We start from the raw sequence: 18,766 nt of genomic DNA, 5'->3' as shown, positions 1-18,766 counted from the left end.
ATACAAGGGATCTATTTTTTCTGTTCGCATTGTAAAGTCATAAAACGGAGGCGCGGCAGTGACGCAACACTTATTGCGGGTGTGGTTTAAAGAAATAGAAACACACGAGACATTCTGAAATACTACCAATAAAAGTTTTTTTGCTGTTTATTCAATCTTCCGCACATCGGAGCCAAATTACTCTAGAAACTCATTAAAACGTGGTGGCGATTGTAAATTAAATGGAAGAAAATACTAACATTGAATTCTGCTCTAATGGAAGGCAGTAGGGCTCCACCGGACAAGATAACACCATCGACCATGAAGTTGCAGCAGAAGGAGGCTATCATAACCACCCAACCCCACCCGCCATCTGGAGGTACCACCTGAAATCAAAAGAATTCTTTAAAATCGAGAATTCAGAGATATAATAATTGAAAATCTAGATATTTGTGTGAAAAAGTCAGAAGTCACGAAGTGTGACTAAGTTTTGGCAGAGCACAGTTTGCTTCAGGCAATATGGCTATCGACTCAGTTATCACCAACATAGCCTTAACCTGTACCTTAAATCAACAAAATTGGGGCCAGCTTCCATTATAAGCTTATCAGTTGAGTACTAGTGTTTTACATGGAGCAACTCTTATAATTATGACCTCAACCCTGCTATTAGGGTAACACTAATAAGATTCCCCTTGTTAAAACTAGCTGTCAAACTTTCTGGCTTCCGACTGTATCAAACAAAGCCAATACCATGTAGTTACTTGGTTAAAGTCTCACATTTTATTGGCATGTCAACCTAATCCATTTATTAAAATATTAGGAGCGATGTTTACTCAAGAACGAAAAGATACTTCACGCGTGCTCAGTCAATGTGGGTCGTTTTGACGTCACATTGGCCGGCACCCGTAACGGTCACTTCGTCTGCATCAATGGTTAATAAGTTTGGAATCATAACTAGTTACAATTAATTCGGTCCTTAATTATATTTTGGCTGGCTAATGTTTTTGAATATCTTAATCTCTTTTATAAGCAATGAACATAGAAAATGACCTCGCGGATATTAATATTAGATGAAGAGATATTAATGTGAGACCAAAAGTTTCACAAAGTTTTTACCTAAGCACCTATATTTCATTTTCAAAAGATTCTGTCAATTAAGAAAAACGTTCCCAGATGGGAGCTTGAATGTTGTTTACTTAAACATTTTCCTCGAAGCGTTACCAGTGTTGTCTCACCGATTACAGCCATTAACATAATGAATGAGCGATTCTTACGATAACTCCCAAGAACTGGAAAGTTCCCTTGACCGTATACGAAGGTCATATACGAGCGATGTGACGCCAAGACCTCGATGTGCCGACCGATATGTACACTAGCTACTGTAGACACCATCTTGCCAATTAGAAAATTAATATCATCATCCTCCGAGCCTTTTCCCAAACTATGTTGGGGTCGGCTTCCAGTCTAACCGGATTCAGCTGAGTACCAGTGCTTTACAAGAAGCGACTGCCTATCTGACCTCCTCAACCCAGTTACCCGGGCAACCCGATACCCCTTGGTTAGACTGGTGTCAGACTTACTGGCTTCTGACTACCCGTAACGACTGCCAAGGATGTTCAATGAAAATTAATATATTTCCTAATAACTTTAAAGATCTTAAAAGGGCAATAAAAATAATGGATTTCTAAAAAATATTTATTTTCTTTGAAACATTAGAGGTTATTCGAATTTCAATAAAAATATTTATATGAATAGGAATGAACTCAGTCCATGAATTTTTGTGATGCTATGCGGAAGAGACACGGGGAGTCGGGGAATTGGAAGAACTTAGTTTCCTGTTCCATATAACCAGTTCCATTCCAAATGACTCTTTTATAAGTTACTATTTTTATCATTGTGCTAATTTTATTTCTTCAATTATCTTCTATAAAATTCAGGCAATATTCTGCCTGTTAGTTTGACTAGAATTACATAGAGCTTAATAACGCAAGGCAATCCAGCAAGTATCTTTCAGAGATTATTTTCTGTTCTTTTTGAGGATCCTGTTTTGCTTGCGTGTTACTTTTAGTAAAATATCTGTTGATGAAATTCAGCATAGTATCAATACATAGGTTCCCAATATTAGTGTAGCCCATGCTAAAACGTCTACTATCACTTCAGCTGCTATGTGTGCAATCTCTTTCCTCCTCTGCCAAATCCTGTTAAAAGCCATTCTCAATTAATCCAAAAATTATAAAATTCATAACACGTCTATAACAACAGTATCAGGACAGTCATAGTGATCTCAGCAAATGCCAAAGAAATTGTAGCTAGGAGACACGCGTTTATAATACGTTCAGCGATCTTGCGTATTATTCTGTTTCTCTTTAGCTTCTTTTCAAGGGCTGTCATCGTAAACTATAGTGTGCTTCCGAATGTATAAATCTTCAATCCTCGCTTCATACCTTGCCGTTACTGGTGAGTCATGTTCGTATGTTTATGCGAAGTCTTCGCAGTCGCAGGCGCTGTGACATGCGGATTTTACATCTATTACATCTGTCTGACAGTCGGCAGCTTTGCAAGAGCCCCCAGTGTCACGATCGACTCGCTCGAAGCTAAGCACAACGTAGCAAATGTGGATGCCAACGATTAAAACTATAAATGTATTAATATAAGTCAGTTCTACCATAGCCAGTATAATGGGAAAACGGGGACATCTCGCTCCACCCCATTTGATCACATTTCCTCTAAATTCTGTAGGCCATGTAGTTATTTTTTATGTCATTTTTGACAACGAAAGTTTTTCATGACAGTTTCATTTTTCTTTTTTACTGTTTGTTTATGGAATGGAATGAGGTTTAATAAGTACTCCATCCATATAAGTGATGGCATTAACTTATTATGTTCTGATTACTTACCAATGCTGCTGCGGGCTCTTCTATGCTGGGTGAGGAGTCATCGGTGGAGCCCGTTTTGAAGGGCTGCTCGTCCGTCGCGACTCGTTGCTTCATCTTCATCAAGATTCAATCCTGCGACAAAAGAATATCAATATGAGTTGGTTTTAAATTACTAATATTGTCATCTACAATAAAATGCATTCATTTCCTTTTAAAACAGTCTTTGAAAGAAAAGGTAAAAGCTTTAGTAATAACAGAATTCTATTGATTGCTATCGTTGATAAAAGTTTTATCTGCTAATACTAATGTGGTGTAGTTTGTGAAAGCCTATAAAGTATTTATATAATGTATCTAATCTCTTTCCACCTACGGTAATACGCCCCCTCAAAAGTGTAGCAATTTAGTTGTGCAGTTATAATTTAGGATAGACCCGTTTGATGAAGCTATTTCAATAGTTCTGTTTAGCTTGTTACTTCAAATACTGTTCTCAGACTCAAAGGGCTTTCGAGCGAAATACTTGGAATTGTACGTAATTTTCCATACACCGCTCGGGAGTCTTAAGTACGCTATTAAAGATAAATCTCATAAATAAATATACATTTATGGGTGAAATTGTCGTTCGGCGCACTCTCTATAGCATATTTTGCTTTACGATTATGTTCAAGTACGTTTCACTTATGTTTTGGTTTACAAACTAAAGATTATAGATCTTGATATTTGTTTGTGTATTTTAGATAAATTAAAAAATATTTAAAAAGCGCATTTCTTCATAGGACGTAAGGTTTGCAGATATTATTGAAGCGAAAAGATAGAGTAAACACTGCTGAATACATTTTTTAACTTCAGTGGTTGGAATATTGAGCTTTCGGCTTTTAGGATATTAACTTTTGACTTTAGATTAAGTATATAAACGTTCTGGGTTTCGCACTAGAAATATTACCTACTATAGTTCGGCCATTCAGAGAATGCGTTCCTGACACGTCGCGATTGAACTGACGACGTAACTTTGCAATGGCGTTGCAGTTACGATAAAAATATTTTTGCTGGTTGTTTACCGTTTTAACAATTGAGGAGCATTAAAACAACATTATTATATCAATAATCAATGAATGTAGTTACGTCGTCAGTTCAATCGCGACGTGTCAGGAACGCATTCTCTGAATGGCCGAACTTATAGACTACTAGTTAAGCTACAATTACTCAATTTGCAACTTAATAAACATAGGTATGCATTAATGAATAAATAAATAAAATGATAAATATAATTCAAATATATGCTAGTGCGTAGTTGTTCCTACAATTGAGTCGATTGACCGGTATTCAAATGTTAAAAACAATGTGTGATAATGTTGCAAAAACTGCGTGTGTCGAAGCAGAACAGAGTTGGGTCAATCATTAGAATACTACGCAATTTCATAGTGTTAGGTACTTGTGCTTCTTATATTAATACCCTGATTAACTTATTGAGATTTTACGGGGAGCTGTGATAATGGCGTCGTTTTAGAAAAAACTTATTTTTTCTTGATTAGTTGTGTTACACAATTTAAGCCAATGTAATATTGTTCCTATTTCTAAGCGCATAACTACTCTTGAACGATTGACGATTCTCTAGAACGATTCTCGCGCAATTGACGTCACAATTGAGAATACAGGGAAAACTTTCACCAATAGTTAGTCCAGTATCTTAATATATGTATAGATAAGGTTAGTTTATTAGGAGTTCTTATCCGCAAAATGTTTAGCATATTATGAGTTTTCTCCTTTATTAAGCAAAAGTTTTCTTTGTTAAAATTGTGGAAGGTCAAGGAATAGAAAGAACTAAGCATTTCATGAAAAAAATATTGTTTCAGCCGGCACTATATTATTCATATAGCCTTCGTATGAATTTACGTATTAATACATGGAAAACAAATGCGTATGTTGTATTTTATGCCTGGGTTTCCATGTGAAAAGTGCGAGAGACAAATTGTATCGACTATTGACTAACTTGTGGAATTTGTTAAGAAAACACTTTTTTACGAATATTCTGTCCTCATTCTTGGCGCTAAGAGTTTTGGTTCCTAATCGTTCCTACACAACATCGCTGTCTGACGTTCCTAGTACATTATTATTTCATGGTTATTCTCTCACCACGTGCTTCCACAATCGTTGCGTACAAAGTTAATTCAGTTGTTCAAACAATAACACAATACAATAAGTTCGTTAGTCAGTGGCGCGTCAGTCTATACTTAACGCGAAATATCGATAAGTTTAATTGAACAAAACCGGTTTGTTATACATATTTTAAAATACCTACTGTTTTGTACCGATGGTGGTTAAATTAAAAATAATGGGGACCTTGAAATGTTTGCTGATAATGAAGCAATGTAACGCAAAATTGCGGTTTAGTTTAAGAGGAAATAAATACCGTGAGGACTGTTCTGTACATATTTTTAATGAGAATAATGACCGATTGATATTAAAAGTAATTGTTATACCTCAGCGGGATCATATGTCTCGCCTTTTCTACTCCTTGGTTCTAAGCAGTCAGTTCGCTGACCTATTATACCTATTGCTTACAGGAACATGCTTCTAATCCCTAATTCTTCTAAAGGTAAAGTGTAATTTAGGTACCCTTTACAGTGATAATGAGGCTATCAATTTAAAACAACGCTTGAATAAGTACCTGCTTACCATGTCTTATTAGCATTTTGTTATTATCTGAGTGGTTCCAGACCATTGAACGAAACCGTCCATCAATGAGCACGATATGGTCTATCATTGTATTCGCTCCATTAGTTTATGTAAAGTCTGGTAAAATTTGTTACTTGTGTATTTACAAACGTAACTTTGGTTCCCTAAGCTTTTAGTTAAGCTAAGTTTTAAACGGTTAAATGAAACCAAAAAGTTCTATCTAAAGAGAAAGAGACTGCATTAGGACGGCATAATTTTTCATTTACCAGATGCAATTATTATTTTAAGTCTAGCACTGTGTAGAGTGTTTCTGTATTTTTCTACACCTATCCACGAAAAATAAGCAAAAATTAGCTTCTGTTTTTTCTGGCCTTAGCAAGAACATCTCTTAATTTTATCATATACTTTTTTATCGAACATAAGTATAAACACCAAAATTCCACTCAATATCCCTAAAGGTCAGCGTCCAATACAAACAACCTACCACATTAAACAACACGTGATGCCTTCACAAAACAAACAAGACTTTACATAATACAAGCTAAAATGTACTCGCACGATAGTTCGAACCGGTTGACACAACCACCGACTAATGTAAATCACGACCATTGTGCACTGATAACAGTGATAAGAGCGGACGTGACGACCTCACGTATATTACTTAACTGTTTACTTGTTAACGGAGTTCGTTGATATGACTGAAAAGTACGATTTTTTGACGTGTGTCGTGGTATGGTGATAAACATACGCCGACATTCTTCAATTAAAATGTAGCTGGAGTATTATAATCACGTGAAAGTCAATAAGACGTAAGTACGTACAAAAAAGCTGTGTGGAAATTCCTAGATTTAAGTCAGACATTTTTTTTTGTCTTTTTCAATTTAGGTATCAGACGGGAAACTCAAACCAATCGATTGATCGATCATTTGAAAAGAAAATTTTAAACAGTACATGCTCTTAAAAACAATTATATATAATACCTACTTCGTATGTATTTGAATCATAAACACGTTATGCATGGAAGAGTAATATCAATTGTTTGATATGGTTAACAAAAGAGTATTGTACAACTGACCTTCATTCAAATGCGTGTTATCTTAAACAAAAGCTCTAATCAAAGCTTTTATGATTGGTTCGGAGATAAAGAGATAAAGTTATCGTTTATATGTATTATCAACGTGATATAATGCATTACTCATAAGCGTCTATAAATGTTACCTAATGATGACACATTAGAATTTCACAGAAAGTGCAGGAAGAACTGGTTGATCCAGAAGAAACATGGTGAGTTTTAGTCAGTATGAGTCTGACATTCCCTCACGCTGCACCCACAGCGTAAACGGTCATTTGATGATTTTCCATAAAAAAGGAACTTTTATATTTACTCAGCCTATGTAATTTTTATCAATAAACGGTCTGCAAAAACATATACCTACTATGTATGTACCAAACCCATATAGGCCACGAATGTGTGACATGGTTCTTATATTCAGCATGATAACTAATATGCTGCGTTTCATATTTTGCATATCTGTGTATGTGTTATGCAAGCGCATTGTTTGGCTGCAGTTAGACAATAGCCTGATAGTGTATGCATAGCATAGCAAATACTTAACATCAAGGAGGTCTGCCGACTACCATCCGTCATCGAGTCCTTAAGTACTGATCGATTTTATTGATTGATACCTACTTATGCTTTTTTCGAGGCTTCTCTTATTTTGAACTTGCAATCAATTTGTTAGTATTAATAAAAAGAGAGAGAGACTGGGTAGCACTGGGTAAAGATTATATGTAGACTTTTGATTTTTTGTCTATGTTCTTGAAGTAAGTATATTTTTTAATGACATTTTGTGGGATCTCAACAACTTGGTCAGCGCCTTCAAAATATGCGGAAAAGCTCTTACACTCACAGAAATTCACAGAATACTTTATTATTAATTACAAACCATACTTTATACCTAGCTTTTTTACAAGAACTAAGCTTCTTAACTAACCCATGTTCAATCGTAACAAGACTCTTAATCGATATCAATAAAGTGTCAATGAGTGAACATGGTACAATAACTACTTAGGTTCGTTATATAGACGGATGATCACACTCGATCACAGACTTATCACGTGTTGTGACGTCATCGTATCGATTAGTCTACCGCATTTAATGAATGAAACATGATCATGTTTGGCATAATTGCTTGTACTTTGGGGGATGCTGGGCTGTTGATTAATTGGTTTATGATTAACACGTGTTATAGGCGTGGTTTTGACTTTAATACTTACAAAGTATAATGTTCCTTATCATTAACATTGCGTTTTATTTTCGGTTTCCTTTATCATCATTTTACATGTACACTAAAATGTATGTTCTCGTATCTGAAATCATCTCATACGTCATAAAATCTAAAACAACTAACTCTGCGCAGGACATTATTTTCGCACCATTTTATAATCATTTTGTCCATTTTTACAACCTAACAACAAACTAAACAGACTATACAAGCTGTTGATTTGCATCCGTGCCATATTCAAGGAGGTAATTATGCTAATGATTCTCGACCCAAATCAATAAAAAAATTGGTACGTAATTTTTTTTCTTAAATTTTTTTTCGGAATTCCGTAAATGTCATCTAGCCTTATTTAAACTTGGCGCGTATGTTACTGGCGTTAAAACCGTGCTGCACCCTCACACAAACGCAAACACAAAGCATACGTAACGATCACTCATAAATTTCATTCATAATATTGGATTACTTCGGAAATACCACGACATTACAATGACAAAAAAGCAGTGCATATTAGTTATTTCCCATCTACTGTAATTCCAATCGATTATTTACGTATTGTATGTCCTCCTCCTGAACTATGGCACAAATGCAAATCAACACCTTGTATATTGCTTTACCGAATACAATTTGAAACCTAAATTTTTCGACCTCTATGGTTTCGACATTTGCGCGACCCTACGTCAGCTGGCAACCAACATGCCTCGATAATGTCATAAGTACAATGAAAAGTAAAACAATATTGTTTACAGTCACTGGGGGCCATCTGGGGCCCTTAAGTTGACGTTAACGGTCAACGTTCTGTAGATAGTAACAAATTATTACCGCAAAAAAGGAAAACAATAAGCCTTTATGATATTTCTGTTTATTGACGGTAAATTTCCATTTGAACTTTCAAAAACCAGCTTCTACACGGAGTTGGAATAACAATCGGGTCTGGCCGCATTTAATTTACCTATGTCTATGTGTATCGAGTAGATTTGGATCAGTTTTCGACTGGACGACTGGTTGTTTTTAATTATAAAACATTGGCTAAAATACTTTTTTACCGGAGCAATCAAAGAAAAAATTACTCGTAACGTACGGATGTATAACACCTATCGCATTTTTTAGACAAAAAATATTTATTTGGCGCCACAATTTACTTATCTTTTTCTTTTAATACAACGGGCAACAATTCAGCCTTTAAAATCTTTTAAACTCTTCATTATTATTCGCTTTATGTTCGACCTCTGACATGTTTAAAATGAATGATAAGTGAACGTTGTGTATGATTTATACCTTAAGTTCGTTAATAAATTACCAACAATGGAAAAGTTATTTGCGATATCTTAACTTGTAATGTCCCGTTACCTTACTTGTTGGACAACGCATTATTAAGTAAGTTTGTTCCTATATAAAACAAAATGATCTTAGCATACACCTATGTAAATGATGTAAGCCTAAAATTAAGATAGACTTTTCTATCATCTTGCATACTTGATTAGAATTAAAAAAAAAAAAATTAAATTCTAATACTTTAGTTACCAAAAATAATAAAGTATCAATCAAATATAGCCGCAGACTGGCTTTAAATAAATATCGATATCGCCAGAGCTTGTGCTAAAGATGTTTGTTTGAGGGTGTGTCACTCGCTAGTATCCGTCTAGCTATTCGTGTTTGTACCACTAGAATAACAAATTATCCAATATCGCGACGTGCATATAATTAGAATACCTGTATGATGACAATATTTGATTTTGCATGTCAACTAAAATACTCGATACTTCGATACAATAGCTAATGGGCGTGGCTCATCAAGAATATTAAGATTTGTATTTAGAATCGATTAAAATATAATCGAATAAACAGACAGCGTGTCAACACTAAAGCACTAATTAACATAATTCTCGAATTCGAACAATGTTCGAGACGCTGTCGTTGCTAAGGACGCATCTTGAACTTGACCGTGCCAGCATAGTAGACGAAATATAAACAAGGTCTTATTTATTCTAGAGCTTAACTTCTTGTTTGCAAGAGACTGATGACAGTATAATAGTTCTCCCCCAGAAATGGCTCTGTCGTTAATTGATTGATTGGAGAGAAAGACAAGATCAAATATCGTTATTGTCGTCTGTATGAATGAGAAAAATGGATAATGTAGATTTTTATTGGGAATAATTACACATAGAAACGTTTGCCCTTTATAAGGACATCAACTTCAAGACTTACCTTCCTTGAAAAGCTGTTAAAATCGCACCCAGTATTAGAACACAAAAGTACTTAAAGATACATTAAAGTCACGAGGTACACAAATCACTTGCTTTGCTTACGCCAGTTGATCGGTAACTGTGTTAAATAATCTTATGATTATGTTTATATCTCATAAAGCTATGTTAATTTTCAAGTTCTATGTCATTCAAGACACCGGTGTAGCAGGTTTTATATATCAAGAATCGAACTTATGATTGAAAACTGATAATATGTATTTTGTTTTATCATGCTCCCTGAACTGTATCCCGAATGTACATACTGTATGTCAGCCAGTTTTAGCATATTTTTTGGGTTTTCAAAATTGGAGTAGGTAAGTAAGTATGTATACGTCTCTGTGTTGGTGCAGTTAAATCTGTACCTAAAAGGTGGAGAAGAAGATGAAAGAAGAGGAGGCTCTAAACACCATTATTTTACTCACAAAGACCGTAGTAGAAAAAATAAGACTATGATGGCCTTACTACAAAAACTTTAACCACTGTTTTACACTTGTCTAAAAAAAATGTGGCTCCAAAATGAACCATATGTCAACGTCATAATTTGACATTTTTTTAGACAAGTCTTAAACTGACGTTAAAAAGTTTTTGTGGTAAGACGGTATCCGTCTTACCACAAAAACTTTTAAACGTCAGTTTATGCCTTGTCTAAAAAAATGTCAATTTATGACGTTGACATATGGTTCATTTTGCAGCCAAAATTTTATTAGACAAGTGTAAAACAGGGTTTAAAGTTTTTGTAGTAAGGCCCTATATGTTTAGAACTGGTGTTTACTGATCCACTACAACTTTATTCTGTGAAGTAAAAAATAATTCAGGTTTTGATTTTGTAGGTTGCTAACTCCTGTCCTAAGGACATCGGATAATTAAATCGTTGAGAAAATATAGTAATTTGCATGTCACATGACTATTTTACAACATTGCACAACATTACACAATATTATGTAACTACAAAAATAATAAAAAAGCTCTTAAAATCCAAGGCTCTATTCCTTGATTGGATCATTATAAAAGAGCAGAAACACAATTATGATAACCAGTCTCAATTAAGCACTTTTTGACGAAAATCTGAAAACCAAGACATCAAACTATGTGTGAACAAAAAATAAAAAAAGTCTACACCGAAATATAAAAATAATTAAATAGCACGGTCGTTAATAAAAAACGCCAAACCAAAACATGTGTATTCACGGCCGGTCAATAAACGATACATCGTGTGACAGCAAAAAAGGTAGCTATACAAACTTTTTAGTGCTAAACTCATTAGTCCAGTGCAGGCAGGTCATTCCATAGACACACGTGTATTTTTTTTTACATTTGATTTAAGAACGCTACGAGACGCTCCATATGCGGCTCGTCCATCGAGGTATTATTCAGTTGCATTATTGACTGAAAGTTCCCACAATGTTATACAAATTATCGCACGATATAACCCGTGGATATACCTTACAATTTGTGTTTAATTTTATCCGTGTAAGCGTAACAATGATTGTTACAGTTTATACCAATTAGTGAAGATGTTTCGCGATATCATAAAAAAAGTGAAACAACTGATTATTCAAAGTTATTCTCAAGGTCCACGATTCTCAAAGGACTGCGTAGATTTACCTCAGTTCTAAGGCGGGTTTCGCATAAATCATCGTGTGATAACTATAAATATTACGAGTCAGTTTCACGCAGTCTGTGACCTGACGGAGAGCCTTCTATGGTAGTAAAGAATCCTTGTAAATTACTTTACATTGATTACTAGACTGGTTTGATGTCTTGAGCCGTGTCCGTGATCATGCCCTACATTACAGCTGAGTAAATATTGTACATTGTATTTCTTGAAGAGAGTTAATTTTGTATCTTTGTTCAGACGAACTGTCTTAATTCTCTAGGCCCTGTCTTGTTGCTCACAATCGTTTAAGATGAGATGGAAAGCCTAAAGTTAAGCTCACAGACTCATTTGCAAAAAATGGTTATCATGGCATTTGGAATTAAACATGTTAGAGTGTTTAAAAGCTCTTACAATAATTGTTTTACTTCGCTGTCTATCTACGTACCGAAGCGAGAAGTAAAAATTATTATGTTTGATTATAAAGATATATCAGAATCTCATACATATTAACCACATAAGATATTATGTCTTCGAATAGCTTCATTTTTGTAGCGGATTATCATTTGTCATAATAATGTATTCGAAATTTCTTGTGGGATTTTCTGTGGAATGTGTATAACCCACATTTTGGATTATATAAGTTGTTTAATACTTTTTGTATCGAAAGCTCGTAAAGTATTCATTTAATTATGATGTTACTCATCCAATTTGTTTCTGGTTATTCTTTGGTGAACGCTGACATTTTCTTTAATCTATATATATATTTTTTATACAAATTCTCACCGTAGTTTCGATAAATGGTTACGTGTTAGTCGGAACAGGCGTCTTTGTCATATATCATGTTGTCATTAGTCATAGTAGTTTTTCATAGACATTTTTTTAATGTCTACGTAAATACATCACTGGGCCAGCGGGTTGGTGACCGACGAATATCCAAACACACCTAGTTCGTGCCAACTTCATTTCTCTAATGAAGACAGTTCTAATTAGGTATGTACGTCAGAATTTTGCGGAAGAGCCACAGACCTCTAAATATGCTAGATCTGAACAAAGGACATTAAACCACTCTAATATTAGTAACTAGGTTCGACCTGTGGTTTTAGCAGCGAAATCTTCTCCACGAACCCGGATAAAAAGCTTATAGCCTTCCTCGGTAAATTGACTATGTATTACTAAAATATATTGTTTTTAATAGGACCAGTATTTCCTGAGATTAGCGTATTTAAGCAAACAAATAAACGAGCGAACAAACTCTTCAGCTTTTAAATATTGATTTTGGTGGTATATGACCGTATATGCTCTCTATTGTCATTCAATTACTATGATTTAGTTAATAGACGGTACATTAAGTTATGTTAGTCGTTAACAAAAGAGTGATAATAGATATTATTACGGTTATTGGTGTCAACGATGACGTATTAAGTCTGAGGTCGTATTTGACGTCAGATCTGGGGCCCGATTCTTCTAAGTTAATAATGTCAAAATCGAATAGAAATCGAATCGCAATATGATCGCAATAGCAGTTTTAACCATATCGGGCATTCTGCTACTAATAAAAGACCAATCGTATTTGATTGGTGTGCGAGTGGTCTGCTATTTTAGTGATTTTGGTCGATACGGTAGTTTGCTCTACAATCATATTGCAATAGTTAATCATTTGCAGACAAAATGATTCATTATTTAATGACAGAAAAGGATAAAAACGTTTATTTCAAAGAAAAAATAGCGGAATACCACATACATTTCAATCGTAATCGAGTCGAGTTTGGATCGCAGTCGAACGTGAATCGTATGTTGCTTAAGTAAAATTAGTAGAATCGGGCCCCTGTTTGTTGAAGTGCCCCGAGGTCAATGTCTAGGTAGAATTTGTCTATAAATTTATAGCTAGTACAACTTAAAAGCTTCCTCCTGCGTGTGAGAGTAGGCCTGTGCGCAGCAGTGGGACGATAAAAAAGGCTGTAACAACAATAACAGCTTAAAATCAATCAACAGTAGTTTGTCCCAGGATATACCCAGCCAGATATTAAAAGTAAAAGTAGAAAAAAATACATAAAAAGATTAAAGCAGAAATATACTTAAAATGTAATAATTTGTAAAGAATGTGGTGGAAGCTACTTTCCAAAAATTCCGAAAGTATCGAATTTTTTTGATTATACTTGACTGATATAACTAGATAGAAACAAACGAGTAATTAAATATTCCCACATCTTTATAGATTTCGAGACTATTATGAAGATTTCCTCTTCAGAGTAAAAATATTTGTACAATTGGAAACCGTCGACCTGTATTTAGTAATTTTCCGATGCATATTTCATCTATTAATACTTACTTTTATGTTTATGTTCTCTATATATAAAAGCTTTATAAGTATTGTTATGATACGCGAACAAAATAAAAAAAGGAAAATATTATGAACCAAACAACTAAACTATTTTCAAAATATTTAAGACAGCTTTCTAGAACATTTCACAAATATACAACGTTTGTTAAAAAGCTGACGAAAATATCCATCATAGATGATGATGATGAAATTGTCATCATTATACACACAAGTTTATAAAAATCACTGTTATCAATATTTTCATTTCAACCTTATTCGTTCAAGTTATCTGAGACCGTGACCTCTGCTCTTGCATGTTCGATAAACGGACATTAAAAAACAACTATTATTGTTTTTGTTAAGATTTTTCTGTAGTTTATTTTTCTGTTAAATGTTCGAGACTTTGGTATCGTAATATTCTTCGGCGCCATCATTTTAGTCTGCATTATTCATAGACAACGGGTTTTTCAACGAGTCTGGCTCTAGGCAAATTTTCCGTCGTCTGAATTTAACATCGAATGCAAATAGAGCATGAATAAAACGGACGTTTTGGAAGCTTGTGGCAAAGCTATGAATAAAAGACGACTAGAGTTATAACAGGTTTCTTTAGGACTCTTTTTCAATGATTTTAGAAGATTTTGAGACTGGACATGTTTCGACTTATTGCGGCAGCTATAGTTTCCTAACTGCTTTCAATCAATTACGAGAATTGTTTTGATGATTCTTCCAAATATTTCCTTAATCATTATAATAACTTTATTGTATAATCCCTATCTGCTAGATAGCAGCACCTACTCGTACGTTGTGATAATCGCCAATACAGAGATAATCTAGACGCATAAATGCAATTTAGAATTTTATTATGCAGATAAGTAAGGCCAAGTGTAAGCACTAAATATTCCAATAAAATATGTGCAGGATTATATGTTGTAAATACTTTATAAGTATTTAGCACCTAAATTGTATCTTTACTATCAAAGTTGGAAACTTGAATTGAAACAGCGGAAATTATTGATTCAGTATAAAACCGGTTTTGATTTGCTAATTTATTAACGCTCGGATTTCTGCCTCGCACAGTTTCGCTAATCACATGACTTTGTAAATACTAGGATGTATAGTATAAGTATGTGATAATAGGATAAACCTGCTTGTATGCCACAGATTGGTCACCAGTCACCAATGATCTTGGGTCAACACTGTTGGTATGTTTGGATTTCACACGCTCCTCCTAAACCACTATCTATATCAATAGCCTTCGTAAACACCAGTGCTGTCTAGTTTGCAGGATTAAATAATATGCGCAACACATTATGTCACGAAAAAAAAGTATTGTTTAAAAACAGTTTGACGTAACCCACCAGGAAATAATTATCTCTTCTCATACAATTCACTGAAATAATCTTAATGAGAAATCTATGAATAGCTGTAACAGGACAAAAAAACAGTTCCCTCGTTTATCAGCGGTGTGTAATTTAAAAATGAATGGCCTTTTACACCCCATAGAATTTGGCGCCAAACGGTGTGTTTATTTTCAAAGGCTCCGATTTTTTACTTGTGTCCCACGCTAGGGGTGGGACTTCCGAGAATTATCGCTATAGATATTAGTTTGGGATGAAACTTTTTTTTTTAATGATCATATTTCATGGTTGTGAATGAGCGGGCGGCGCTTCTATTTGTTTGTCGGAAGGCACGCTCCACCACACTGAACGAACCTTTTTTCTTCAATGCGTGTTAAGGGGAATATAGAAACTTTTTTAAATAAGCTTCTATTTTCGAATTTCCGTCACAGTTTCGCTATCATTGTCAAGGCCTGTAATTTGGCAACGAAAACCTATATTTTTGCGAAAAATGCACGCAAATAATAAAAAGTTGATTTTATCGAATTTACTCAGCACGAGCTACCTATACATATTTTGGGGACACTAGACATTTGGTAATGTCACGGTCAATGCGATCATAATTCAATCGTTTAATCAATTTATTTGGTTAATGTGAATGGTGTCTGTATGCGAATTTGAAAAGCAATGTGGAGCATGTCAAGTATTTGTTTGAATACTCGTTATATCGGCTTCCTAATAACATTTATTGCGCAGTAGTAGGATATCGGACGATAAAATTTTATTATTATTTAATATTTATGAATCGATATCAGTTAAATTTCATGATGTAACAACGCTATCTTTGCAATTTATGAATCAAATATTTATTTGAGACATCCTGCTTACGTACTGGAATTGTAAATGTGTAAAAAAACATAAGGACTACTAAATATGGGCATTTCAATGAAGAGTGTATAAAAATAGAACATTAAGATATCGCATTTAATTAAAGTTTCGGCGAGAAAAGCCAGTTGAACAAATATAATTTACCTATTTAATTAATTAATATGTTGGTGTCATCTTTAACCATTTAAGATACATTTTTTTCTACTTATTAACTACATGAATCGTTCCATGGCGATCCATCTGAAATACTCTGTTAAATACACTACTGAATTCCCTAGTTTAGGTTAACATCAACTAAAGAAATAAAACGAACATACATCTAGCAAATGTCTCAGCTAGTTCAAATAACTGTTTCAAATATCTAGCAATACTACGGTACATGTGACTAAGTTATAACTAAATGTGTAAGGGAGGGGACTGAACTACCAGGAGCTGGGTTTTTCCATATAAGTACTGCAAATCAATACGATTTTCCTTGTGTAACTTTAAAGCTTCATCGTGCGACCAGTTTCAGTTCAAAGTTTTTGATGCATTTACAAGAAGCATTTTGTCACTTTTTATAATTAATACAAGTATAAAATCTGTATCAATATTAGGTATAAAGCTGAAGAGTTTTTTTTCTTTTGCTTCATTACGTGCAAATCTCAGGAACTACTGGTCTAATTTGAAAAAAAAATCTATTACATATCCCACCTACCGCTACTTTTTATCCAGGTGCACGAAGTAGTTTCCCCGAGAGACGGCTGAAACTTCGAGCAGAAGCCAAAACGTGTTTAAAACTACTAAGAACCATGCCTAATTACCTACCTACTATAAGAGTACGGCAGGCTGGAAATCCCTCCTTCCATCACAACATAGTTTTTACATCGTCTGCGTCTATTAAACCATTATGTCTATGATTTGCAGTTTAAAAATTTCACGGCCGTCACGTCGGTCGTTAGGAATAAATTGCATAGTTCCAAGCATGACGATCGGTTAGCGTTAAATTAAGTCATTCACTTTTAGAAGTAATTATAGTAAAAAAAAAGATAGAGGCAGCTTTATGGTCTTGGTCTGTCAGATGGAGTGTTACTTTTTCATATTTAAAAAGAAAATAAATAAATTGATCAAGATGGGACAGCTAATTATTAACAATGTGTCTACCATATGGATAAAGACAAGACAACTATTGTCATGATGTCCTTTTGTTTTGTATGGCTTTTTAAAGGTTACCGAACTTGGCTTAAATATTAAAGACTAAATTACTTTTACAGTCCTAAAATTCGCAGACAGTCTAATTAGGAAATGGATGACCTAATAGGCTTTGTTAGTCACTAACAGTTGGAAAACACGCAATTGAATATGGGTGGGTCTTTTTAGCCATCAACTAAGGCCTAAATGCAAAATGTAAAGACCGTGCTTTGTCAGTTTTGTACGAAACATTATAAGTTTCATATCCCTATCCTATTTATTTTTACAATGCATATTACTCTTTTCCTCATTGAAAACGATGACTTTCTATGACTACTGAAGATAGATAAATAAACAATTAATTTGCATTACCATATTCAGAAAGACACTTCCTATCGAACGCACGCACTTCTTATACAAATACATATAGGTATGTAAAAAATATATGAATTACTCCTACCGAATCAGGAACAATTAAAACTTATTCGAAGTAGACTTCAGAAGACTTACTATGGATTACAATACCCGAACCATCCTTCGTTTTGCGACAGGAGATAGAAGAAGTTTGACATTAGCTTCATATAAACTACGTCAATCTCTAATTGAAAAAGAAAAGATGGATCGGTTATTGCAATCCGCAGATAAAGCGCCCAAACTGCGCTAGTCATCTGAAGTCCATTAGATCATTAAGTCAACCTTGTAAAAACGTCGTGTGGGATTTCTTACAGATTAGCTTTTATCTAAAGAATTCTAAAGTATTAGCAGTGTTTAAGAACATGAGTCACATACGCGTACAATTTAAGAATGCAATAAAACCGTAAATAGAGTGATTGCAGTCCATTTTAAATGGCAGGTCAATAGTTTATTGCTTTGGTGCACATTGATTCTGCAGTGTGGGTTTAAGCTCGATTAGTCAGCAGATATATGTTCTTGAAAACTAATTGAAGGCTCCATTTACGAATCAACTTTAAATAGGTGATTGAAGTTTCTCACATTTTTCTTATTAGTATTTATATGAGGCATAATTCGTTAAAATATACGCAACTTTTGGGTCTACATTTTTAGCTTACCAATTTCGGGTGTGCAAAACCAGGACGGTAGCAACTGGTAGCAACTAATGGCAGCTGGTAGCAATTAGGTAGCAGCTCTCTACATGAATTTCGGGTAAAAATAGGAGGAGTGACATTTACCAGCACACAATTTCGAAGGCTACCAAGACAAGACGCCACGCAAATAATTTTAGAACTGTATCTTAACAAAACCGCAATTTTATGAGTGACTCTATTACATGCATTGAAATATAAGTATGCGTTTATATTTTGTGGTCATGTACGGGTCATCAGACTCAATGCAAATACTTTAATACACGTGTTTGAACTAGAATTAGACTACAGATAA

General features: G+C 34.4%; 1 protein-coding gene across 6 annotated transcripts in view; it reads right to left on the bottom strand.

Annotated features, from left to right (window-relative positions):
* The window catches only part of LOC124634167 (monocarboxylate transporter 3), a 52,697-nt gene that overhangs the window by 12,603 nt on the left and 21,328 nt on the right, over window positions 1–18,766 (bottom strand). For 4 of the 6 annotated variants that reach the window (XR_006984828.1, XM_047169593.1, XM_047169590.1 and 1 more), the window contains 2 exons: window positions 2,877–2,987; window positions 240–365 (listed from right to left, as the gene is read on the bottom strand). Coding sequence is in view for 5 of the 6 variants with exons in the window: in XM_047169593.1 (XP_047025549.1) it covers window positions 240–365; window positions 2,877–2,975 (225 nt within the window). In the remaining variant the exon portion in view is untranslated. Of the gene's footprint in view, window positions 1–239; window positions 366–2,876; window positions 2,988–10,018; window positions 10,094–18,766 lie in introns of those variants that run through there. The other 2 variants (XM_047169592.1, XM_047169594.1) reach the window with 2 other exon arrangements.

This window comes from Helicoverpa zea, chromosome 10, assembly GCF_022581195.2.
Source record: "Helicoverpa zea isolate HzStark_Cry1AcR chromosome 10, ilHelZeax1.1, whole genome shotgun sequence".
NCBI lineage: Eukaryota > Metazoa > Arthropoda > Insecta > Lepidoptera > Noctuidae > Helicoverpa > Helicoverpa zea.
The sequence above is the reverse complement of the archived record's forward strand: the minus strand, read 5'-3'. Positions and strand labels throughout refer to the sequence as shown.